At 49.4% G+C, this 24949-nt stretch overlaps 1 protein-coding gene across 2 annotated transcripts; it reads left to right on the plus strand.

Moving 5' to 3' along the window:
• The first annotated feature begins 482 nt into the window (after positions 1-482).
• LOC118079432 (uncharacterized) lies at positions 483-18035 on the plus strand. Of its 2 annotated transcripts, none has more exons than XM_060271259.2 (6): positions 483-723; positions 5719-6274; positions 8743-9128; positions 11695-11855; positions 14130-14262; positions 16841-18035. In XM_060271259.2, the coding sequence occupies exons 1-6, from the start codon at positions 664-666 to the stop codon at positions 17027-17029; spliced, it is 1485 nt and encodes a 494-aa protein (XP_060127242.2). In that variant the 5' UTR covers positions 483-663; the 3' UTR covers positions 17030-18035. The 2 variants fall into 2 exon arrangements, with proteins under 2 accessions (XP_060127242.2, XP_088518762.1); XM_088662636.1 differs by having other exon boundaries at positions 686-1982.
• Positions 18036-24949: the final 6914 nt, after the last annotated feature.

The following is a 24949-nucleotide window of genomic DNA, read 5'->3' on the forward strand; positions in this document are numbered from 1 at the left end:
CTGATCCAGCTCCTCAAGTCAGTTGGAATGAAGACTTCCTTCCGGAGATCTTGCATTTAGTAGTGTTGTCAATTGGTTTGTTGGATCAATCCATTTAAAAATATTTGTCTAAGCAGATGCTCCCGATGAATCAGGGGCTCTTCTGATTGTGAGGCATGGTATTTTTGAACGTTCCCTTTTGTTCAAACACCCCCTGCAAATAGAAAGCTAGCACCACAGCAAGAAGCAACTTAAAACTAGAAATGTTTATGCGTGATGGGCTGGCTTTCTGTTTGCAGGGGGTTCAAAAACAAATAGGCGAGAGGTGATTAAAAATGATCATCTCCCTACCCAAGTGGAGTGTGGTTCCCCCCCCCTTTTTCTTTTTGCAAAGTCTTTTATTATTATTTCATTTAAGTGGAGCGGTATTAACCTCAATCCGCTGCACACGTGTAAAACCGAGCGTCGTTTCTTTCTTATAAAACTCGCAACGTGCCAGTGCCAAAGCCAACGCAGCAGCCACCGAATGGGCAAACCAACCAGCCACAAGGAACAGCAGTCGGCAAACTTGAGCGAAAAACGGAGTCCGGTCGCCAGGGGGCGCCGCAGCCTCCGCAAGCACAACGAGGAAACGCAAAAGGGGAGGAAGAGGCGTCTCTAGCCGCCGAGCGAAAAAGTTCCTCTATGGTTACATGCCGGAGGCGCCAGAGCGGAAGTGGGACGCCGGGCAGCGGCGGTATCTTGGTAACGCTGGAGAAGGGGCGGGTGGGGGAGGGGGAGCGCTGCTGGTGGGGATGGCGGTTGGTGGTGGTGCCTGTCGGGACTGGATCACGTGGCTGGATCAGGGCTGGGAAGGAGGAAGGGCACCCCTCGCCCTCCCACCAGAGAGGTCCCATGGGAGATGATGAGCCTCATGGACCCACTTGCCCTATTCCCTCTCTCCCCGACCCTTGGGAGTCCGGGGCTGGGTGTGGAGAGAGGGCCTCTGGGGCGAGGGATCCTGTGATGGTGGCTAAGAGGAGGATGCGATGAGAGGGTTAGAGGCAGCTAAGGTCAGGCTGGAGGAAATAAGAAGCTTAAGCAAACTGCTGCCATGCCTGTGGGATATCTCAGCTGGTAGAGCATGACACACACACACTTTCTCTCTCCATATATATATAATTAAGGTGATTTCAGTTAAAAGAAATCAAGTGATAGGCCTACAGGAAAAAAAGAAGGAAAAGTGAGAGGGAGAAAAAACAAACAAAGATACATATAAAAGCGAAAATACACACAGACACAAGGAAATATTCGATATTCCCATACATTATTGTATAAATTGGTATTGTGTTATTAAGAGCGTGAGATTCTTAATCTCAGGGTTGTGGGTTCGAACCCCATGGTGAACAACAAGATTCCTGCATTGCAGGCGGTTGGACTAGGTTGACCCTCGTGGTCCCTTCCAACTCTACAAATCTATGATTCTGTGACTTGTGTGGGCTGACCTGTGGGACTCCCCGAACTGGTAATCTCCAGCCTTGCAGTACAGGTTTACCCTGCTGCAGATCCGCTCGGCTGTGTTCGGTGAGCTTTATTCCCAAGTTAGGGTGTGTACATAAAAGAGGGCAGCCTTAGGGTTCAGGAGCTGGCTTGAAAGCAACAAGTGCCGTTAAGCACAGCGGAACTGCTGGCCAACCTTGTGCAAGTCTCTGGTTAATTTGCTTGGTTTTTAAGCTAAGGCGGGTTTGTGTAGGAGTAAAGAACAGAGTAGAATATTTAGCTTTCTCCTGATACTTGCGAGAAAATATTGGGTGGTTCTGTTTTGCCTTTGATGTGGAATAACAGTCCTCCTTACATATTGTATGAAATGTATTTGCCAGAGGTGGAAATAAAAACATCAGTTGCATTGCCCTTCTTTGGATCAGACCAAAAATCAATCAAGTCCTCTCCAACTGGCTATCTTGTTTTGCTTTTGGAAAACAGAAGCAGGAAGAATGGGAGGTAGACTCTCCATTAATCACATGGTAATCAGAAATACACATAGAGAAGATCTCTGAACGTTCTTGCAAACAAATGTGCCCTGAATGCTGAGGTTCCATGTTAAATTGTGGCAAGTAGTGGACTCTGAGTGGTAGACTCTACCTTCATATGTTTGGCAGCAGCCAATCCTTTTTTGAAGAACCCCTCTCTCTGCTAATTGTTTCCCACAAATCTTGTGACAATGATTTTGTTTGTGAGCAGGTGGCTATGGAATTTCCGCAAGCTGTTGCTTTTGGTTGTCTGCTTATGTGGGACAGAGTGAGTGTACACCAACACATCAGGTAGGAGAGGAAACAGATGAGCAAGGTATGGTGGGAATTAGTGGTTGGGCAGTTTGAAAGAGGGACATAAAGAACCCCAGGAGAAGCTTCAGGTGAATCTAAGGCGCTGGGTGTATCATCCTGGTCAGGCCTTGTATGCTGGAGTCTCTAGTTCCTGAATTGACAGCATCTACTGGTGGGTAAGAGGGACGTGGGTGGCGCTGAAGTCTAAACCACAGAGCCTAGGGTTTGCCAATCAGAAGGTCGGCTGTTCGAATTCCCACGACGGGGTGAGCTCACATTGCTCTGTCCCAGCTCCTGCCAACCTAGCAGTTTGAAAGCATGTCAAAGTGCAAGTAGATAAATAGGTACCGCTCTGGCGGGAAGGTAAACGGCGTTTCCGTGTGCTGCTCTGGTTTCGCCAGAAGAAGCTTAGTCATGCTGGCCACATGACCCGGAAGCTGTCTGCGGACAAATGCCAGCTCCCTCGGCCAGTAAAGCGAGATGAGCGCCGCAACCCCAGAGTTGTTCACGACTGGTCTTAAGTCAGGGGTCCCTTTACCTTTACTGGTGGGTAAAGTGTTGGATTCAGCCTGACAGACTAGAAACCTTGTTTATTTTAGTGATTACCGTATTTTTTTGTTTATAAGACAAGGTTTTTTTAATTATAAAACAATGCTAAAAATTAGGGGTCTTCTTATACACGGATAGTGCAGAGGTGGGATGGGCGATTGGTGGCCGCCATGAGTAGGAGATTGTCAGTGGCGTTTGGGCAGGTGATTGGTGGCTGTGTCGTCAAGGTATGCTGATGATTTGCTGCTGCGGCAATTGGGTGGGCAATTGGTGGCTGCTGGCAGTGAGTGGGCAGACGATTGGTGGCTTCCTTGATGTGTGCGATTGGCAGTGGCAGTCAGACGGGTGTGTGATTGTCGGCAATCCCCCCCCCCCAAAAGCTCAACAACTCTGGGCAATCTCCTCCCATTTCCTCAATTTGGAGTCCCAAAAAATAGGGGTTGTCTTATACACGGTGTGTGTGTGTGTGTGTGTGTGTGTGTGTGTGTGTGTGTGTGTGTGTGTTATACACAGATAAGTATGGTATATAGCATTTTAGAATAAATTTACCAGACGCAGTAGATAAGAGAGTAGGTTGCTTGTGTGATCTAAAAAAACCATGTGAGAGGAAGGGTCATTTCTCAATGGCAGAGCATGTGTTTTGAGTGCAGAATTTTCCCTAGCATCTCCAGGTTCTGAAAACCTTGGGACGCCACCGCCAGTCATTATTGATCATCTTGAGCTAGAAGTAGCAGTTGGGTAAAAAGGCAGCTTCCTGTGTTCCTTCCTAAAACTAGAGTTCAGAACCAGCTCAGTTATTGATCAATTGATTAATTAGAGGCAGGTTTCTATAAATGCATATCTTTCAATGTACCTTCTTGCTGGTTTCTTCTCACACATGCAAACCTCAGGAAGTCAATACGCTTTCTCCACAGTATGATAGCTTTGCTAAATTTGTGGATTGGCTTTCGCTGGGGTGGTCTGGGGAAAGTAAACATTTTTTTCTGCTTCAATCTCCCATCTGTAAAAAGAAATGGCACAAATTAGCTCAGGGTGCAGATTATGAAGTTGATCAGAGCACACTGTTTTATTCCCACAATGCCTCAGTCTCAACAATTCACCATGCTGAGTAGTAGAAAGTCCATGTAGTGGGGCTTTGTAGCTGACTGAACCTGGATCTAATTATATAAGCTTCTGCTTCACATTGAACCACCTGTCTCCTTGATCCTTGCCCATCCTGGCTTATAAAAGCCAGCCGGGAAGGGCTGGGGGATGGGCTTCGTGGGTTGGTGAATGCTTCTCTCTGCGAGGGAGCCTTCCCAGTCCCGCTGAAAGAGGCGGTTATTATACCGCTTCTTAAAAAACCATCTTTAGATGCGGCCAATATGGCCAACTATCACCCAGTCTCAAATCTTCCATTCTTGGGCAAGGTGATTGAGCGAGTGGTTGCTGAACAACTCCAGGCACGCCTGGAAGAAGCGGACCATTTGGATCCCTTCCAGTCGGGATTCAGGCCTCATCATGGGACTGAAACTGCCTTGGTCGCACTGGTTGATGATCTCCGGCGGGCTAGGGACAAAGGTGAGAGCTGTTTCCTAGCTCTGCTGGATCTCTCAGTGGCTTTTGACACCATCGACCATAACATCCTTCTGGACCGTCTAGAGGGGCTGGGAACTGGGGGCACTGTCATACAGTGGTTCCGCTCCTTCCTCCTGGGCCGTGTTCAGAAAGTGGTGGTGGGGGATGAGTGTTCAGACCCCTGGGATCTCACTTGTGGGGTGCCTCAGGGTTCTGTCCTCTCCCCCATGCTTTTTAACATCTACATGCAGCCGCTGGGAGAGATCATCAGGGGGTCGGGGCTGGGTGTTCATCAATATGCGGATGATACCCAGCTCTACCTCTCTTTCAAATCAAAACCAGTGAATGCGGTGAAGGTCCTGTGTGAGTGCCTGAAGGCGGTTGGAGGATGGATGGTGGCTAACAGATTGAGGTTGAATCCTGACAAGACAGAAGTACTGTTTGTGGGGGACAGCAGGTGTGGAGGACTCCCTGGTCCTGAATGGGGTAACTGTGCCCCTGAAGGACCAGGTGTGCAGCCTGGGAGTCATTTTGGACTCACAGCTGTCCATGGAGGCGCAGGTCAATTCTGTGTCCAGGGCAGCTGTTTATCAGCTCCATCTGGTATGCAGGCTGAGACCCTACCTGCCTGCAGACTGTCTTGCCAGAGTGGTGCATGCCCTAGTTATCTCCGGCTTGGACTACTGCAATGCGCTCTACATGGGGCTACCTTTGAAGGTGACCCAGAAACTACAACTAATCCAGAATGCGGCAGTTAGACTGGTGACTGGGAGCGGCCGCTGAGACCACATAACACCGGTCTTGAAAGGTCTACATTGGCTCCCAGTACGTTTCCGAGCACAATTCAAAGTGTTGGTGCTGACCTTTAAAGCGCTAAATGGCCTCGGTCCAGTATACCTGAAGGAGCGTCTCCATCCTATCGTTCTGCCTGGACACTGAGGTCCAGCACCGAGGGCCTTCTGGCGGTTCTCTCGTTGCGAGAAGCCAAGTTGCAGGGAACCAGGCAGAGGGCCTTCTCGGCAGTGGCACCCGCCCTGTGGAACGCCCTCTTATCAGATGTCAAGGAAATAAACAACAATCTGACTTTTAGAAGGCACCTGAAGGCAGCCCTGTTTAGGGAGGCTTTTAATGTTTACTAGATTATTTTATTTTATTTTTCTGTTGGAAGTCTCCCAGAGTGGCTGGGGAAACCCAGCCAGATGGGCGGGGTATAAATAATAAGTTGTTGTTGTTGTTGTTGTTGTTGTTGTTGTTGTTGTTGTTGTTGTTGTTGTTGTTGTTATATGACATAGGGGGAAATAGTGACTCTTTACTCTTCTTGTCCATACAGTTGAGCCTGAGGCGACATCTCCCTCCTAATTCATCCCAGCCCATGAGTGACCCAACAGCTTCAAGGGAGAGAGATCTCTCTGGCAGCTGCACTGCAGGAGATGATATTTCCAACACCGATCCGAACGATTTGAAACCCAAGCTGATGACCATATGTGCAGAGATGGCTCCTGGAATAGTTGGCACACAGTCCGTCTCCAGTAGCGCCAGCTCGCTGAAAAGAAAAAAATCTCATTCTGAGACTGACGGTCTTGGGAATGGCGTACGGAATTCTGCAGAGGAGGACCAGGTCGCCAGTCTCAGCTGTGCAGAAGGGCAACATGGCCAGTCTGCCCAAAGAGAAGAAGGTGAAGAAATGGACTGCCAGCAGCCAAGAACTAGCACCAGCTTAGTCCCTCTTTCCGGAGTGAGCTTAAGCCCTAAGAAACGGAAGCTGGTTCTACACATAGACTTAAACAACACGATCGTAGTGTCTGATGCTGTCACTGGTCAGGACCCCAGAGCTGCTCTAAACTATTTCCTGAGCACTGTGACCTGGGGGGAAATCAGCCCAACAGGTAAGACCATGCGAGCAGCTGAAATCCCAGTTCCTGTGACATAAAACCTAAGTTCAATGGCTGGATGAAACACTGCAAGAAAGAAGAATTGCTTGGTGTGTTTTTTTAAAAAATCATTTCTGATTTTCAGGATAGGTGATGCAGAGAAACACAGTATGGCCAAGGGGTGTGTAGGGAAGGAGGCAGAAGCCTGGGGGGATAATTTAATGTAGGGCTAAGGAGATTGCTCTGTTAGCACAAGCATCTCTCCTTGTCTGATGGAACAGTCTCCCTTCTCCTACCCCCATGTGCTGTTCTGTGGGGAGGAGGTGGGGCTGGGGGAAGCCCCCCCCCCCGTGGTGCTAGTGTGTTGATTCTCAAGCTTTTTTCTCTGGGCCATCCTTTCAGAATAAATTTTTTACAACCCCCCGTTTTTTAGATATTAAAAAAGTTCGCAAGCAAACCACCAAAAACAAAGTGACAACCCTCACAAGCTGTTGAAGAAAATAGTATTCATTTATTTACAAATGCGGGGACCCAGGTGGCGCTGTGGGCTAAACCACTGAGCCTAGGGCTTGCTGATCAGAAGGTCGGCGGTTTGAATCCCCGCAACGGGGTGAGCTCCCGTTGCTCGGTCCCAGCTCCTGCCAACCTAGCAGTTCGAAAGCACATCAAAATGCAAGTAGATGAATAGGAACCGCTATAGCGGGAAGGTAAACGGCGTTTCCATGTGCTGCTCTGGTTTGCCAGAAGCGGCTTTGTCATGCTGGCCACATGACCTGGAAGCTATACGCCGGCTCCCTCGGCCAATAATGCGAGATGAGCGCGCAACCCCAGAGTCGGTCACGACTGGAGCTAATGGTCAGGGGTCCCTTTACCTTTACCTTTATTTACAAATGCACTCCCAGTTTTCTATTATTGTGCCTAACACATTTTCAGGTATGGTGTCCTGTTCATCAGAGGCAACAAGCGTTACTTGTGGGGGTTTCTCTTGTCTCTTAAGAGAGCACTCCAGATGCATTATACGTAATGATAGAAATTTGAGTGTTTTTGTAAATAAAAAAAGTTTTCTTCGACATCTTTGGATGATTGCCTTGCTTTCCCCCCACCTTGAGTTGGTACTGCCCTCTTTCTGGCAAGCTGCGAGCTCCCAACCTGTACTCTGCATCCCACAGAGGAAAAGGGGGTTGGACAGGGAGGTGGGAAGGTGGGTTAAAAATGGACTGGAAGTAGCCACCCACCCTCTCACAACACCTCCGGTTGCCCTCCCCTCTCAGCATCAGCATTGAAAAGCAAACGGGGCAGTCCTGCCCATTGTATCTCATCTCAGGCTCAGGGCCAACTTGCTTACATCCTCGGCTCCCTGGATCTGGACCAAGAGACTACTACTGTAGCCTGGCACTCTGCTGCAAGGCAGCGCCATGCCCCTATTATGCCGCCCACGAGCCAGCTCTCCTTATAGATCAGGCTCTTTTGTTCTCTGCGAAGGGAACCTCATCAAAGGAGCTGTTGCATCCTGTATCTCTCCCAGGCACATTTACGTATTGTTGGTCTCTTCAGAATTAGGTTAAAGCTGCCTGCCAACACTCTCGCATGCACACATGCAGGAGCACCAAGAAGTTAAAATTAACATGTACTTAGCTAAGCTGTTTGACTTCAGGTGCCCTCTGTCTGAACTATTGCCACTTGCCTGAGAGATTTGTATTCTGCTGCACTGCGCATTGTTCTCTTCCTTCCACTGCCCCCCCTTTTTAAAAAAGGTGTTCAATAAAAGGCTGTTGCGGAAACACTGAAGCAGCCTTTGCCAACCTGGTGCCCTCCAGGTGTTTTGGACTCCCTATTCCCATTAGGATGTGCTAGCTGGGGCCGATCAGCATCATAGACCAAAACATCCGGAGGGCTGGCAAAGGTTGCTGCAAAGGAGGTCCTTATTTAGGGCACTCTAGGCCAGGCATTCCCAAACTTCAGCCCTCCAGATGTTTTGGACTACAATTCCCATCATCCCTGACTACTGGTCCTCATAGCGAGGGATCATGGGAGTTGTAGGCAAAAACATCTGGAGGGCCGCAGTTTGGGGGTGCCTGCTCTAGGCACTGGCACTGGCTTTCCAGGATTTCATGCAGGGAGTCTTTCCCAGCCGAACTCTGAGATTCTGCAGGAGGGGAGAGTGCTCTTGTGCTCAAATCCCGCACCTGGTTGGCCACTGTGAGAACAGGATGCTGGACCGGGGGGGGGGGCATTGGTCTGATCCAGCAGGCTCTTATTTTCCTATGAGATGCTGGTGCCTTCTGCATGCCAAGCAGATGTTCTGTTGGCAAGCTCTGTCCCCTTCCCAGGCTTCGGGGTTGGCTCTGAAGGTGTAAGCGAAGCTGTGCTGGGACTTTGGGCCCAGGATAGAGTGTGAGCCCATCAATGGAAGAGAGAGAGAGAGAGAGAGAGTTCCTCCTTCCTTTAGTCCCTAAACTCACCTCCTTCCTCTTTCCTTCCAGGCAAGTGGCAGTGGCTGAGCGAGTCTCCCTCCTTGCTCCCTCCCTGCCCGGGGGCCGTGACTTTTTACTCCCAGTACGGCCGTAACACCCGATTCACAGACACGCCGCACGGGCGGAAGTTCCGCGATCTTCTCAAGCGCCACCTGCAGCTTCTGGAGTGGCAGGGGCCTCCTCACCCGCTGCTCTCCACCCCCGGTGAGCGTGGCAAGCACTACCACTTGGTGCTGCCTTCCTTCTTCCGCCTCTTGGAGAGCCTGCACCGGGAAGGGAGGCACTTTGCCGTCGTCTTCCGCACCTTTGGCACGGACTTGGCTCGCGTCCTGAAGGCAGTGCGCTGTGCCCTGGAGGGGGAGCACCCCCACTTCCCTGCGCTGCGGGATGTCTCGGTGAGTGGGCAGAATAAGAGCACCCTGGGACAGACTCCCTCAGGGAGCTGTGGACTCTCCTTCCTTGGAGGTTTTTAAGCAGAGGCTGGGTGGCCATCTGTCATGGATGTTTTAGATCAGGCACCCCCAAACTCACCCCCCCAAGATGTTTTGGGACTACAATTCCCATCATCCCTGACCACTGGTCCTCTTAGCTAGGGATGATGGGAGTTGTAGTCCCAAAACATCTGGAGGGCCGAGTTTGGGGGTGCCTCTTTTAGATTCCTGCATTGCAGGGGGTTGGACTAGATGATGCTTGAGGTCCTTTCCAATTCGACAATTCTATGATTCTATGGATTCCTCCATTGCTTTTGCTCTTTTAGTCACGACCTGCCTTTTCCGCAAGCCTAGCAGGTGTTCAAGCAGCTCTCTCGGCTGAGGCTTATTGATCCCAGTGCCCTCTGCTTTTTTTGTTTGTTCAGTTAGTTTTCTAGATGCCTTTCAGCTGAAGACACCTTTTTATTTATTGCCTTTGTATCCCACCAAGGAACTCAAGGTGGCGTACCTGGTTCTCCCCTTCATCCCTACAACAACCCTGTGGGGTAGGTTAGGCTCAGAGGCAGTGAGTGGCCCAAGGCCACCTGGTGAGCTCCATGGCTGAGGGGGGATTTGAACCCTGGTCTGCCATGTCCCAGCCTTCCATGCAGCCTCTCGGCAGGCTTTAGGAGTCTCTTGTTGGCGTCCCATGAGATGCAGGTTGTGACTGCCTGATTCTACACCCCTTCCCTTCTCTAGGAAATCCTGCCAAGCTCACAGCTGATTGCTTCCTCTCTCTGAAGGGCAGCCAAAATTAAATCCGGCATTATTTAATTAGGTTGCCCGATAAGAAATGAATATAATACCGGAGGTGTGGAGCTTTGGATTTGATAGGGACTCTCCTTTGCGCTTTGGGGACCAAGGCTGCCAACATTATACATTGCAATATCTCGTTGGAAAGTGAAGAATCCTGGTGGCTTTGCTGGAATCCTGGAGGAATTCAGCTTTCATTAAAAATAGCAGGTTTTTGGTCTCTGTACTTCCAAAGTGAAGCTTCTGAATAACGGGCAGAGCCCACTAAATATTGAGGAACCGGGGAAAGCCTGGTTATGACTTAAACGATCTTGGGGTGGTCTGTTTATAGCTTGCAGATTGCTATGGGCCCCTGTACTGTACCTACCTTTCCATTCTTAAGCACCTGTGCATCCTCCATTTGTCACATTTCTCTGAATCCTAGGTCCTATTTTATTTAGCTAGGTGTGTGAGCATGGGGCCATTAAGAATTATAATGGGTAGAGCACTGCAGACTTTAGCTTGTGCTCCTTGTGCAGCTTGGGGCACTTAACGTTCCCATTTTACAGATGAGAAACTGAAGCAAACAACAATGAGCTTGCCAAGGCCACCGCATCAAGATTGTGACTAAGGCGGCATATGATTGAAGTCCAAAACACTGTCCACAAGATTGGACCGTGCTGGCTCTCCGCTTAGACAGAAGGCATTTGATGCATGAAAAGAAATGCTTAGTTGATGCTTAGTGGGATTTGAGAGGACCAAATAAATATTTTTGACACCGCTAAAGCCTTCCTTTATAATTGGAATTAAATGTGAGTAAAATTCAGTGTTGTTAAGGACTGAACTTTTGCCACATTCATCAGTTCTGGTGCACTGCCAGCTGCCGAGAGAATTCAGCTATGGCAACCTTTGTGATCTGTTAGGGGATGTTTGATGATAATGCAATTGTATTTATTACTTAATGTATTACATTTCTATCTCACCATTCCTCCATTGTGCTCAGGGGGCGATCCCATTTTTATACTTCTGAGGTAGAGGCATCTGGTTATGGGAAAGGGAATTCTAAAGCCCGCTTGGCCCTTGCATCCATTTCAGCACCAGGCTTAACATGCAACGCTGTTTGCTGGGGGGAAGACCATTCACACGCAAGTCGAGAAAGTTTCTGTTGGTCACATGGAAGCAGCCCAGCCGAGTGCCCAATGTTGTTGAACTCCAACTCGTGGCATCCTAACCATTTGCCAAATTGGCAGGGGCTGATGGGAGTTGTAGTCCAAAACAGGGGCAGAGCACTAGGTTGGGGAAGGCTGAAGGAGCCCTTAATCCATTTGGTGGGACAGCCCCCTTCTGCATCCAGGTGGTGCAAGGCGGGGCTAGCCAGCCCGCGGGGTGGGGCTAGTCGCCCATGCGATGAGCATCGAGGGGGGCGCTGCTAGCCGCCTGCGGCAGCATCGTTCCTAGCAGCCCACCGCCCACGCAGTGAGCATCTGGGGGGGGCCGCCCACTCAGCAAGTGGGGGTGGGTGGCACAGCGATGTCACGCGCCCTCATGGCTGGCTCCCGGTGCCCACCGCACCTGCCTTCCTCCGCCAGTGCAACGCCCTTGATCCCCAGGTGCAGCTCAGGGTGATTCCTCATCTCAATGCACACAACGCTCTGCTTTGATGACCTCAAGTTTGCTGCTGAGAGCTTGACAGGAGAGTGATCTGTGTTTCATTTGCTTTTTTTCACCCCTCCTCTGCCTCCCTGCTACGCTATGGCAGCTGCCGGTGGACATCAGTCCTGGAACGATACGTTGCAGCAAGCGAAAGGTGGTGTTGACCCAGGGAGCAGGGCGGCTCTCCAGTGAAGATGGCGACAGGGAACTGTACCTCTACATCAGCTCCAGGGAAGGCCTTTGTGGCTTCCAGGATCACTTTGACTGGTGAGGAATAAGAACGGCAGCCTGCTTCTTAGCCTATAGTGACTGATGTGCTTTTACTTAGGGTGATGTCACTGATTCATTTATACAGGCTTTCAAAAAAACCCCAGCTTGGCCAGACTTTTAAAATTGCCCCATCAGCACACAAATTTCTTGCCTCCTGGCCTTGCGTGACAGTCGACAGTCGCTTCTGAGCCAGGCAAATGACTGTGGTCTAAAACCGCCTTCCCAACGTGTCCCCCCCCCCCGGATGCTGTTGGACTATAACTCCCATTATCCCTGATTATCCTGGCTGGGACTGTGGGGGTTGTCGTCAGGAACAGTTGTAGAGCATCAGGTAGGGGACGGCTGGTATAAATTAGGGTATTTTTGAGCGTCCAATGTTTTTAGAAGTTTTAATTGCATTAGTATTGTAGGGCGGGATTCAGCTAAGTTGCTGCATGCATGGATCAAGGTCCCTTTGTGCAATGGGACTCCCACCCCACCCCCCACCCCCACACCTGTGCCCCTAAATCTGCTCTGGCAGGTTGGAGGAAAACCCAGAGCAGGTTTAAGGGGCATAGGGTAGTAGGATTGGGGAAAAGTCTCAGTGCACAAGGAGACTTTGTTGCATGCACACAGTTAGCGCTTAGTTGAATTTCACCCAATGCATTGGGCTCCTTTGGAGAAAGATGGTGGGTATAAATCCTAATGATAATAAATAAATAAATAAATAAATAAATAAATAAATAAATAAATAAATAATAGAAGAAGAAGAAGAAGAAGAAGAAGAAGAAGAAGAAGAAGAAGAAGAAGAAGAAGAAGAAGAAGAAGAAGAAGAAAGTGATTCTTCCCTTTTTCCCTGTCTCCAGCCTGACATTCCTGCAGGGTTGAGACATGTTTGCTTGCCTCTTCCTTTTCTTTACTGCCAGGATAAAGAACCTGATGCTCTTGGACTCCAACTCCCATGATCCCTGACCAAAGGCCATGTTGAGTGGGCCTGATGGAAACTGTAGTCCAAAGACATCTGGTGGTCCATAGGTTCGCCACCTCTCCCTTACTGAACTCACATCTGCCAAGAGCAATTGTTTAAAATGCAAAGTCACCATTGGTTCTTTAAGATCCACCTGACTCTGCCTTGTTCTGCTGCTGAGATTAGGACTGAGGACTCATGTCCTGTACCAGAGAGAGAGAGAGAGGGAGAGAGAGGGAGGGAGGGAGGGAGGGAATGAACTGTGCTAAATCCAGATAGTTCTGTTGGGAATAACTCTCTTGCTTCAACATGCAGCCTGAGCCACTGGAAGCTTTGAGCAAACCTGTTAGTTTTGTGATCTAGAGCAGTGTTTCCCAACCTTGTGCCTCCAGCTGTTTTCGGACTACAATTCCCATCATTCCTGACCACTGGTCTTGCTAGCTAGGGATGATGGGAATTGTAGTCTCAAAACATCTGGAGGCACAAGGTTGGGAAACACTGATCTAGAGAAGATGGACTCTTGGGCCATCTGGCAATGTAGCCAGCCAAAGCTGAGCACAACCCAGTTGTAATATTTGAGCATCTATTTGTTTTGAGTACTGGAAGGCTTGCCCTAAGCCCTTCAGCAGACACTGCCAGCCCTTCCTGCACCCTTTTCTGGGTTCTGTTCTGTGGTACACGGAGCACAAACAGCTGCCATTGCATGTGAAGTCCTGCACTGAGAATTATGCATACCCCTCCTATGCAGGGTCCTGTGGTGGTAGCATAAGAAGCTTTTCAAATATGATTTTGAAGAAGCAGGTTTCTTTTGCACAGGAGCTTGGAAATATTTTTGCATTCTCACGGGAGAGCTCTGAAATGAGAGGGAGGTTCCCGTGGTGAAGAGCTGGGTCGTGAACAGCCAGGGCAACTTCTATCTGTCTTTTGTGGCTCTTAGTCCCTGTCCCCCATCAACTCTGCTGTCCTCCACCTGAATCTCTTCTTTTTTCTATCATCTCATTCCTTGTCAAAAGTAATCTAAATCTTCTCAAATGCTGAACCGTGAAAGCAGAATAAATTGTGTGGGATAAGAATAGATGTATTAATTGAGTTGGTATTTGTATGTGGAAAGAATATGCCAGCTTGACCCTTATGATCACGGCATTCAATACATTTCTTGCCTTCTTGTTTCCGTTTGTTGCATTGGAGGGGACAAGGTGGGCTGGTGGGGTCTTTGCTAAGATTCATTGCAGACTCTCACTTCAACAACCTAGGAAAAATCCCCATAGAAGTTCTGATCCCCCCCCTCCTCTCTCTCTCTCCCCCCATGTGTGTGTTTGTTCCAGGTGGGCCAGGAACCAGTTCTCCAGCCGAGGAGGGAAGCCCCTTTGGATTGACCCTCACGACACAAGCACCCACCATATCTGTATCGATGACAACATTCGCCTGAACGATTCCGACACCATCATCCACCCTCGGGTATCGTTGCCATGGATCGTTGCTCTAAAATATTTCAGTGTGGAAATAAACAAAAACCACCCCACTTAATCAGATCATATCCTCTTTATAATTCTCTCTTCCTCACGACAGCCCTGGGAGGTAGGCTAGACTGGGCTGGTGAAGGATTGTGGCCAGAGCTTTGAGGCAGAGCAAAGGCATGCGCCTCTGACATCCACCTCTGGAACCCTGTGCCGCCCTTAGATGGCAGAGCTGCCTTCCAAACGCCTAGCTTGGTGAGAGGAAACCCTTGGGCAGCCCCAAAGGAGTTGCAGAACTGGGTGGAAGGGATAAGCTAGCTGCCTGTTTTAACCACAGGTGAGTAGAGGAGACTTTGCTGGCGCAGAGCAGCCGGTGCGTGCTGCCTGCTCTTGCTGGCGTGAGTCATCCCCGCTGCCTGCCGTAGCCCAGCATCCTGCCTCCGAGCGGTCTGAAGCTCATTCGCAGCCCTCTGTGCTTAAAGGGCAGCTTCCCCAGAGGAGCATGCTCAGAAGTGAGATTCCAGGGAGAGGAGTGGGAAGGATCTGGCCATTGTGGCAGCTCCCTTTGTACATGACTGAGAGTGCGCCCTCCCAAGAAGAGGAGAGGGCATGGGAGGGAATGCGCTGGCAGTGGCTGGACTGGCAGAATGAGGAACGGCTGGGCAGGAAAGGTTAATTGGTTCCTGCTGGAGTCCAGCCACCACAGTGGCCTCCTAGGGCTCTCTGCTGCGCATGGGAAGGGATGCTGTCGGCCCCTCAGTGCTGTTTTGGGAATAAAGGAAGTTTCCTTCCTTTGCATTCAGTACTTAATAGCCGATCTTTGCACTAGAGGCGAGGAGCTCCCAGCACCTCCTCTGCCCTATCTGCAGAAGGTTGGAGCCCCTGTTTTGCTGAGCAGGGCAGCAGTTCCTCATCCCCACCCCCACCCCCCCAGCCGCATGACCCTGGGCCAGATTATATTTAGAGAGAACGCTGTGGAGGTGACCTCTGGCGCTTCTGGAGACTCCCGATCAAATCTCTTGGCTTCGGAGGCCAGCCTCAATCTCGATCCCGCTTTTTCCTCTTCGGTGCGTGGATCACACTCCTTTATTTCTGGCCGTTGCTATTTTTATCGCCGGTTTTACCGTCTGGGCTATTTCTGTTTTTATTGTGCAAGTCGCTTTGAGACACCTTAGCGTAAAAATGTGGCAGATAATAATGACTGTAATAATACAACGTGCTCCAGCTTGCTCTCCTCTGGCTATAGCTTTTTGGCCTGCTCTTTGCATCCTGGAACTTGCTTGCTGGATTCAGGACAAGAGAGGGCTGCTACGCATTTCCTAGCTGTGCAGAAGGGAAGACTGGGGGCCTGTGCATGTTTTCAGTCAAGGGCTCCAGCAAGAGAGGTGATGTCGGTCCAGTTTCCCCTTCCGCAGCCCGATGCTTCTACAGATCGGGCTACTTTAGGTGCTGTTCAGTAAGGACATGAACCAAGATTGACGATTATACTGTACAGGGAACAACGTTCTGTGTTTTCCTTAGGAGTAGTCTATATGCAGATCGGGGCAGGAGAGGATCCCGCTGCCACGCAAGCTGAGAGCCAATGCATTTGAAGGGCTTTGCCATTCTGCATCTTCCACAAGGAGTGCTTTCAGGAAGAGTGGCTTGCAGAGTTCCTTCTAGTGCAATGGATTCAAACTTCAAGAAAGAAGATTCCACCTAAACATTAGGAAGAACTTCCTGACAGTAAGAGCTGTTCGGCAGTGGAATTTGCTACCAAGGAGTGTGGTGGAGTCTCCTTCTTTGGAGGTCTTTAAGCAGAGGCTTGACAGGCATATGTCAAGAATGCTTTGATGGTGTTTCCTGCTTGGCAGGGGGTTAGACTGGATGGCCCTTGTGGTCTCTTCCAACTCTATGATTCTATGATTCTAGTGAGAGGGAACCCAAAGCAAGTTACTACAAATTCTCCCCCCTCTCTGCCCTCCCATACGAGTTTGAGCCACAGCTTGCAGCATTCGGTCCCCAAAGGCCGCTCTTGAGACCCCGGGACTTGAGCCGCTTGTGATGTATTTGTTGGGATGTAGGACACTCTCTTGACTGAATGCTTGCTGGAGGAAATAGTGTCCGAGAGGCTGAAAGTTCCCTTTCCCTACTGTTGTCCTAGCCAGCCTCAGTTTCTAATGAGGACGCAGGCCTGCTGGAAGCCACAGGCTCTGTTCTGGAATTCCTTCCTCCTAACCCCTGATCATAGGCAGGTAGGTTCTTATTTCTCTCTGTATTGAGGGGGTGCCACTCTGCACACGCTCAGTGGCATCCTCTGCCATTACTACTTGTGTTCCAAGAGCCTTAATCTGTTTCCCGTTCCTTGGGTTGGACCATCTCCAATTTTGCGGCACCCAGACTGGCAGGCTTCTGAAGAGAATGGGCTTCTGGGTTACCCACCTCTCTGTCTCAACAAAGGAGCCATGTTGCCACCCAGAGTGAAAGAGGAGAGGGGTGGGCTGGCTGGCTGCTTGTTCTTCTGGTGCCACCTTCTTTGGGCTCCTCTGTCGCACCCACAGCCTCAGAACTCTGGCTCTCTCTCTTCTTTTACCTGGCAGGTGTTCTCAGGGCAAGGAAGCAGCTGTCTCCGCACGACCCCCACCTCCGAGCTGTACGACATCTGCCTGGTTCAAACAGACCTCCTGGGGGCCATTGCCGACCCAAGCTATTTCTGCCGCTGCGTCCGACGGTGCGAGGAGAACTATGAGAGCTACCTGGCCAGTGCTGGGGGGAGTTGTTGCACCTAAAGTGGGGCTGGCCTGCGGGAAAGTCTCCCCTCGTGTACCATGTGGAGTTTGCAAGAGGAGAATCTTCTGTTTGGCACCTCTCTCTGGGTGTCGGGGGTTCCCACTGGAGTCGCCATGCTTCCTTTTGCTTCCGGCTCAGAGCCCTGCGTGGGAAATTCTTTGGTACAGCCTGCAAGCCCAGAAAGCAGGTTTTCTGGTGCTGTCTGAACCTGATCACCTGAACAGAGGCTTTCTTCCTATTAATATTGATTCAGATGTCGGAGGACGAGCTCATGGAGAGATGGCTGACCTGGGCAAACCTCTGTCTTGAAGCACTTGCAACTGGCCCGTGGGCCCAACCTCGCTGGTCTCAGCCACAGCGTGGAGAAAAACCGCTGGCCTGTGAACACAGCCCGCCTTTCCAAGCATTAAACTCCACTCCAGCTGCTCTTGTTTGTTTTTTGCCTGCAGCAGTGGCTGACCCCAGCGCATAAAACCTATTGCTAAGTGGGTCCCCATGGGAGAGGTCCAGGGGTTAAGGCTTTTTTTCCCCTGGCACAGCTGAGCTAACTGAAGTTCGGCTGCTTGTGAATTTTCCCCGTTTAGAGGATTGTTCATCTCTTCCCTGTTCAGGAACAGGACAGCTGCGAGATCATCCAGCAACCACCTTCCAAAACCTTTTGCTTTCAGAAACGAGAGCTTCACTTCATTTCTCTCTGTGTGTGCATGGACAGAAAGAAGCCGGTCCTCATGATGCTAGGGGGAGCTCCTAAGTCCCTGTGGTCCAGGGAAGGTTCTGTGGCTCAGTGGTAGAGCATCTGCTTTACATTCAGAAGGTCCCAGGTGTTCAATCCTTGACATCTCCAGGTAGGCCTGTAGAGACCCCTTTCTGAAATCCTGGAGAGCTTCTGCCAATCAGTGCGGGCACACTGAGCTGGATGGCGGACAGTCGGATTCGGTATTTTTTATTTGTTTTGTTTCTTCATCGCTTTTCATTCAAATGAATCCCAAAGCGGCTTACACACAATATTCGTTATTTATTTATTTATTTATTTAAACCAATCTTCATCAACACAATACACACAATATTCATTCATTCATTATTTATTTTATCTATCTATCTATCTATCTATTTATTTTAGCCGATCTTCATCGAGAGATCTCGGGGCAGTTCACGGAATAAAATAATAAATAAATAATAATAACACGATAGAATGTAAAAGCCCATCACAAATGCAGCATAAAACATATGGAACAATTAACAAATCGCCAGTGAGGCAACGCCGCTAACCGAGCAGCAAACTGAAAAATTAGCTGAACATCACAGCTAAAGCAAAAGTTGCACCATGTGATGAACAAGCAACACAGCCCTTATGAGCTATAAAACAATATCAACAACATGAATAGAACAGCAGCCAAAAACACAAACTTAGCACTAGGTTCGCGCACAGCCCCATGGCTCATAATCTGCCACTGTCTAGCTCCTTCCTTCTGGAAGCTCCTTGGGCTGGAGGTGGGGCAGCCCAGGTGAAACCAGCCACCCTTGATGGCAAACAGAGCCTCTCCCCTCTGGAAACAGCTCCCTTGCAAAGGCTCCCAGGGCTGGAGGGTGGGGCAGGTCAGGTGGGAAAAGCCATTGCCTTGTGGCCAGCAGCGATTCTCTCTCACACACATCGTACAGTATCTCATACGGCAGCTTCCTAGCTTCCCATCAGCCCCAGTGAGCCTGGCCCAACGGCTGGGGTGATAGATGTGCTCTAAGGACAGCGGAGGGCCCCATGTTTGCCATCCTTGCCTCAATTCTGCTTGCTTGCCCAGCTCTTCCTGTTGTACGGGAGGAGGGTTTTTCTTAAAAAGCAAGCAAGCAAACAAAACCCGCACCCAATTCTTTATAGAACAGCGAGAGCAGCCTTCTGACTGTTGTAGCTCTTTGTGGCGAGCTCTTGTGCTAGCAGGATTCCCACCCACCCCGCCGAGAGGCTGGCTGTGCCTATTGCTGCTGCTGCAAGGCCACAGCTCCTGTTTGCTGCTTGAAAGAGGAGTTTGACAGAAGAGCTTTACCTCCCCAGCAGCGGGAGGCTGAGCCCAACTCCTTTGCCCAGGCATTGGCAGAAAGCCGGCAGAGGACCAGCTTGGGGAAGCTATTGTTCCTAGTCGGCTTCAAGTCTTTTCAGGTTGTACACACACACACACACACACACACACACACACACACACACACACACACACCCTTTTGCTGAGCTGCTGAGCCAAATGTAGCATAAAGTGCGAAAGAGCCTTGAGAGAGCAGGGATTTTGCTCATTTGAAGATTGTCTTGAAGGCGAGATCGTAGAATCGTAGAGTTGGAAGGAACCCCAAGGGGCATCTAGTCCAACCCTCTGCAATGCAGGAATCTTGGCAAAAGCATCCATGGCAGATGACAACCCAGCCTCTGCTTAAAAACCTCCAAGGAAGGAGAGCCCACCACCTTCCCAGAGAGTCCGTTCCACTGTCGAACAGCTCTTACTAGCAGAAAGGCCTTCCTGATGTTGAGTGAGAATCTCTTCTTCCCTTCCGCCTGCATATGCCACAGAAGAGCTTCCAGCAGGCAGTTTCAAAGTTGGAACAGAAACCTGGTGGATTTTCACAGACCAAACCAGCTTATTCCTTTCTGTTAGGTCCATCTCTATCGCACCCCTTTTTGACTGTCACAGGCTTTTAGGAAGAGAAGCATCTCAAAATATATGTTAGATATGCAACTAAAGAAACTGCATGGGCACTAAATGCTATCTTGCATTTGCCTCTTGGAGGTTGTTATGTTTTGTTTTACCTTTAAAAACTCATTGGATGGATTTGAGGAGGATACACGGATCCATGATGATTAACCATATTAGGTAAAAAAAACCAACCCCTCCATATTCAGAGATGATATACCCCCGGATATTGAGCCCTGCAGAAGTCCTCTTGCTTCCATGCTTTGTTCCTGCATGTCTCAGTGGCATCTGTCAGGACAAGGGGTGCTGGGTTCGATGGATCCTCGCTTTGGTCCAGCTTGTTCTTTGGCTCTTTGGAAGAAGGGTGCGCCAGAGCCTGGGGAGAAGCCATCAAGTGTACTTTTCTGGGTGTCATTCCTGTTCATAATGTGTGGAGGAGAATGCAGTTAAGGGGTTGCCAAGGAGTTGTCAATAGGAGTATAGCATCTAGATCTAGGGAAGTAATAGTACCACTGTATTCTGCTCTGGTCAGACCTCACCTGGAGTACTGTGTCCAGTTCTGGGCACCACAGTTCAAGAAGGATACTTACAAGCTGTAACGTGTCCAGAAGAGAGCAACCAAAATGGTCAAAGGCCTGGAAATGATGTCTTATGAGGAACGGCTTAGGGAGCTGGGTATGTTTAGCCTGGAGAAGAGAAGGTTAAGGGGTGATATGATAGCCATGTTCAAATATACAAAAGGATGTCATATGGAGGAGGGAGAAATATTGTTTACTGCTGCTCCATAGAAGCAGACACGGAGCAATGGATTCAAACTACAAGAAAGAAGATTCCACCTAAACATTAGGAAGAACTTCCTGACAGTAAGAGCTGTTCGGCAGTGGAATTTGCTACCAAGGAGTGTGGTGGAGTCTCCTCCTTTGGAGGTCTTTAAGCAGAGGCTTGACAGGCATATGTCAAGAATGCTTTGATGGTGTTTCCTGCTTGGCAGGGGGTTGGACTGGATGGCCCTTGTGGTCTCTTCCAACTCTATGATTCTATGATTCTAAGGAAGCAGAGGGGAGGAGGTGACTTATTTAGTGCATAGGATTCAAGGTGTTGCTGGCATAAAAGGTTCGTCAAGCAGGCAACAGACATAACCAGCGTGCTCCGTCCTAAGGGTGTCTGTGTGTAGATGGGAAAGCATGGAGAACCAGCCTGATCCCATGAAGGCAGCTGCAGAATCAGCTCAGATTTCCACCTCGGTCTGATTTGGGCCCACCCACACATCCACGCCGAGGCCGGAAATACGGGTTGGGTGGATCTATGCAAAGCGCAATGCGTGTTTTGATTCTTCTTCCAGCTTATAGGGGCACCAGTGCTTGCTGTGTCACCTCCAGCTCCCTTCTGCAGCAGCGCACTGAGTGGCAGCTGGGCGACCCACAAGGGCTTCCCCACCAGCTGAAACCTGGGCACGCTCCTGCTGCTGTGGGCACGGCATCAGCTGCGAATGGAAATGAGTAATCTCCTGTCTCACAGGAGTATTATGGAGATGCTTGAGGCTCTTGCAGGGCAGTTTGCACATTTAAAAAGTGTTCTGCAAACTGTCCTCTCGGGGTGACTGATTCAAGGTGTTTGCCTCCCTATTTTTGCCCCCAAAGATACCCAGAAGCGGCTCGCTACCTTGGCTGTTGGCAGCGGCTGCAATAATAATAATAATAATAATTTATTTATACCCGCCCTCCCCAGTCAAAACCAGGCTCAGGGCGGCTAACACCAATAAAATTAAAATAAGACATAAAAAGCAATTAATTAAAATACAGATTAAAATACAATATTAAAATTTAAAATGCAGCCTCATTTTAAGTAGTCCATAAATCCAAACCATGAGGGAGGAAAACACAGGGGCCAGACTGAATCCAACCCAAAGGCCAGGCGGAACAGCTCTGTCTTGCAGGCCCTGCGGAAAGATGACAAATCCCTCAGGGCCCTGGTCTCCTGTGAATCATAGAATCATAGAGTTGGAAGAGACCACAAGGGCCATCCAGTCCAACCCCCTGCCAAGCAGGAAACACCATCAAAGCATTCTTGACATCTTTAAGCCTCTGCTTAAAGACCTCTGCTGAAAGAGTGTTCCACCAAGTTGGGGCCAATACTGAAAAGGCCCTGGCCCTAGTTGAGGCCAATCTAGCCGCCTTATGGCTCGGGATCTCCAGAATATTGTTGTTTGTGGACCTTAAGGTCCTCCGCAGGGCATACCAGGAGAGGCGGTCCCGTAGGTACGAGGGTCCCAAGCCGCATAGGGATTTATCATCTGTTTTGAAACCAGTCCGAATGGAAAGACCCAGTCGCTTAATATTGCGCCAGGGCTGTGCTGGAGTGCGGGGGGAATGGCACAGTTCCACTTGCCCCCATTTGGCCGGGGGACTATCTTTGAAAAAAGGGCCTTGTTGTTCTGTGTGCCAGATGCAAATTCCCTCTCCAAGCAGAGCGCTGCTCCTTCAGGAAGTGTGTGGTCCTGTCCCTCCACCTGTTTCCCTGCCTGACAAGTGACTGACAGCTCTCTCCCCGAAGCCTCTCCTCATCAATTACGAATTCAGTTGCCATCGAGACTGAGGGATTAAGGCAGCTGGAGGCTTCCGATTTCGCAGCCTGCCGTGCAAGGAGGCACCTGTGCAGAGGTGGCACTCGGCAGCCCTCGGCTCTTGGGCAAGAAGGAGAATGCCGCGATTCTCCTGGGCTGCCATTTCTGAAGTGGCCCCTTGGCAAACAGACCCACTCATCTAGCAGCGCCAGCGCCCAGATCGTATCTTTTATTTCAAGGCTGATTAATCCCAAACAAGTACCGCTCCCCCGGCTCCACAATCTCAGCTGCTGTGCACACAAGACACTTAAGACAGGGCTAGTGACCATTTGTTTCTATGTCCAGGGTTGTGGCGGGCGGCGTGTTTGAATTTTGTTGGGGGGTGAAACCAAAGCTATCAGTGAGAGCATACAGAGCCCAAAGAGGGCGCCCCATTTCTCTCTCTTGTCCCTTTTCTCTCCCTTTTCCTCTGTCTCACACATTTTCCCCACCACCTTGTTCTCTGCCCATAGCTGCCAAGTTATCCCTTTTTTAAAGGGATTTTCCCTTATGCTGAATAGGCTTCCTCGCGAGAAAAGGGAAAACTTGGCAGCTATGTCTCTGCCTCTTTGTGTGACACCCCCCTTTTCTCTCTCTCCAACATCCCCTTTTCTCTCTCTTCAACATCCCCTTTTCTTTGGATACACACAAAACACCTTTTGAATGCATGCTCAAAACCTGAGCTCTTGCTTTTAACCCACCCTTTTATATTCGCAACCCACATAGCAAGAGTCCATTTGCCCCCCCCCCTCTTTTCAATGTTACCTTGGTAATGGGAATTCTAAATGCTTTTAGGCTGCACAGTCCAATACATCCCTGGGGGTAAGTCTCCCTCAACTCAACGAAACTTACTTTTAAGTCGTTACACGGATAGGATTGTACCGGTAGCAGTTTTGATTGAAGACTTGGGTGCCATCGTTATGCCAGATGTCACAGCATCATCCCATTTGCTCCAGATGAAACAAGAAGAGGGACATGCAAACTGCTCTCCAAGCATAAACGTGCATCTAAAGGCTTTTCGTGTACAGAGCAGGGCAGGATCATTCCAATTTTTGCCACCCTAATAATAATACTAACAATAATAACAATAACAACAACAACAACAATAACAACAACAACAACAATAATAATAATAATTTATTATTTATACCCCGCCCATCTGGCTGGGTTTCCCCAGCCACTCTGGGCGGCTTACAACAGAAAAATGAAATAAAACAATTAAACATTAAAAGCCTCCCTGAACAGGGCTGCCTTCAGATGTCTTCTAAAAATCTGGTAGCTGTTTTTCTCTTTGACATCTGATGGGAGGGCGTTCCACAGGGCAGGCGCCACCACCGAGAAGGCCCTCTGCCTGGTTCCCTGCAACTTGGCTTCTCGCAACGAGGGAACCATCAGAAGGCCCTCGGCACTGGACCTCAGACATTATGAATTTGTCAAGGATTAACCCTGGGGCATTGTAAATTATAGCACTTTCTTACATCTGGGATAACTCGGTCGGTTGAGCATGAGACTCTTAATTTCAGGGTCATGGGTTTGAGCCCCACTTTGGGCAAAAGATTCCTGAATTTGCAGGGGGGCTTCCACTGCAGTTCTATGATTCCCAGGGAGGCCAGCAGGAGCCATAACCTTGTTTTTGAAACAAAATTTAAAAAATCCTTCCAGTAGCACCTTAGAGACCAACTAAGTTTGTCATAGGTATGAGCTTTCGTGTGCATGCACACTTCTTCAGATACACTGAAACAGAAGTCACCAGATCCTGGTTGGTCTCTAAGGTGCTACTGGAAGGATTTTTTTTTTTTTACTACGTCAGACCAACACGGCTACCTGTAACTTGTTTTTGAAGGCAGGTTTATTCAAGCACTCTATTGATCTGAGATATTTATGTTGAGCCAGCAGGCATGGCCAAACTCGGCCCTCCAGAAGTTTTGGGACTGCAATTCCCATCATTCCTGACCACTGGTCCTGTTAGCAAGGGATGATGGGAGTTGTAGTCCCAAAACATCTGGAGGGCCAAGTTTGGCCATGCCTGGGCCGCAAGCATTTATAGGGGCCCTTTTATAAGTGTTTACATCGGAAGTTTGTTCCTCGTGGCGTTCGCTGCGCCAGGTTTCTGTCGAAAAAGAAAACTTTTATTCTAGAAATAAAAGTGATGTTGGTATGTGTACCCCCATCTAATAAGTATGGGCCCCTCCCTGCTCCTTTCTCCTTACCCATTTCTCATCTTGGGAGTTAATCATCCATTTTCACCCTCTGTGTCTGAGCATCATTCCAGGACTTGCCTCCTCCATGCAGTGGATTACGCAGCTTCTGTTGCAAGGGTTGTATTTCATTTGCTTGCCAAAGCTATTTGCCCTTGCTGCCCGAACTCATTTTGGACCAAGGTAATTGGTGTCCAGAGTAAAATCATGCAGATTATATTTTGGGGGACCAAATGAACCTTGCAAATCAATGATGTTTATATCAATTTTCTGCAAACTTCCCTTGCAGTGTACTGTGTACAATCATAAGAGTTGCTAGACTAACTCCTCTAAAGGACTCCTGTGTCTTTAAATAGTATATACAAGAGGAGGGAGTTTTAATAGGCACAGATTTCCCAGTCATGATCTTGCAATGGTGGGGATAGCTGCTTTTCTCCCCCACCCCCA

The sequence above is a fragment of the Zootoca vivipara genome, chromosome 2, assembly GCF_965207765.1.
Source record: "Zootoca vivipara chromosome 2, rZooViv2.hap1.1, whole genome shotgun sequence".
NCBI classification, from domain to species: domain Eukaryota; kingdom Metazoa; phylum Chordata; class Lepidosauria; order Squamata; family Lacertidae; genus Zootoca; species Zootoca vivipara.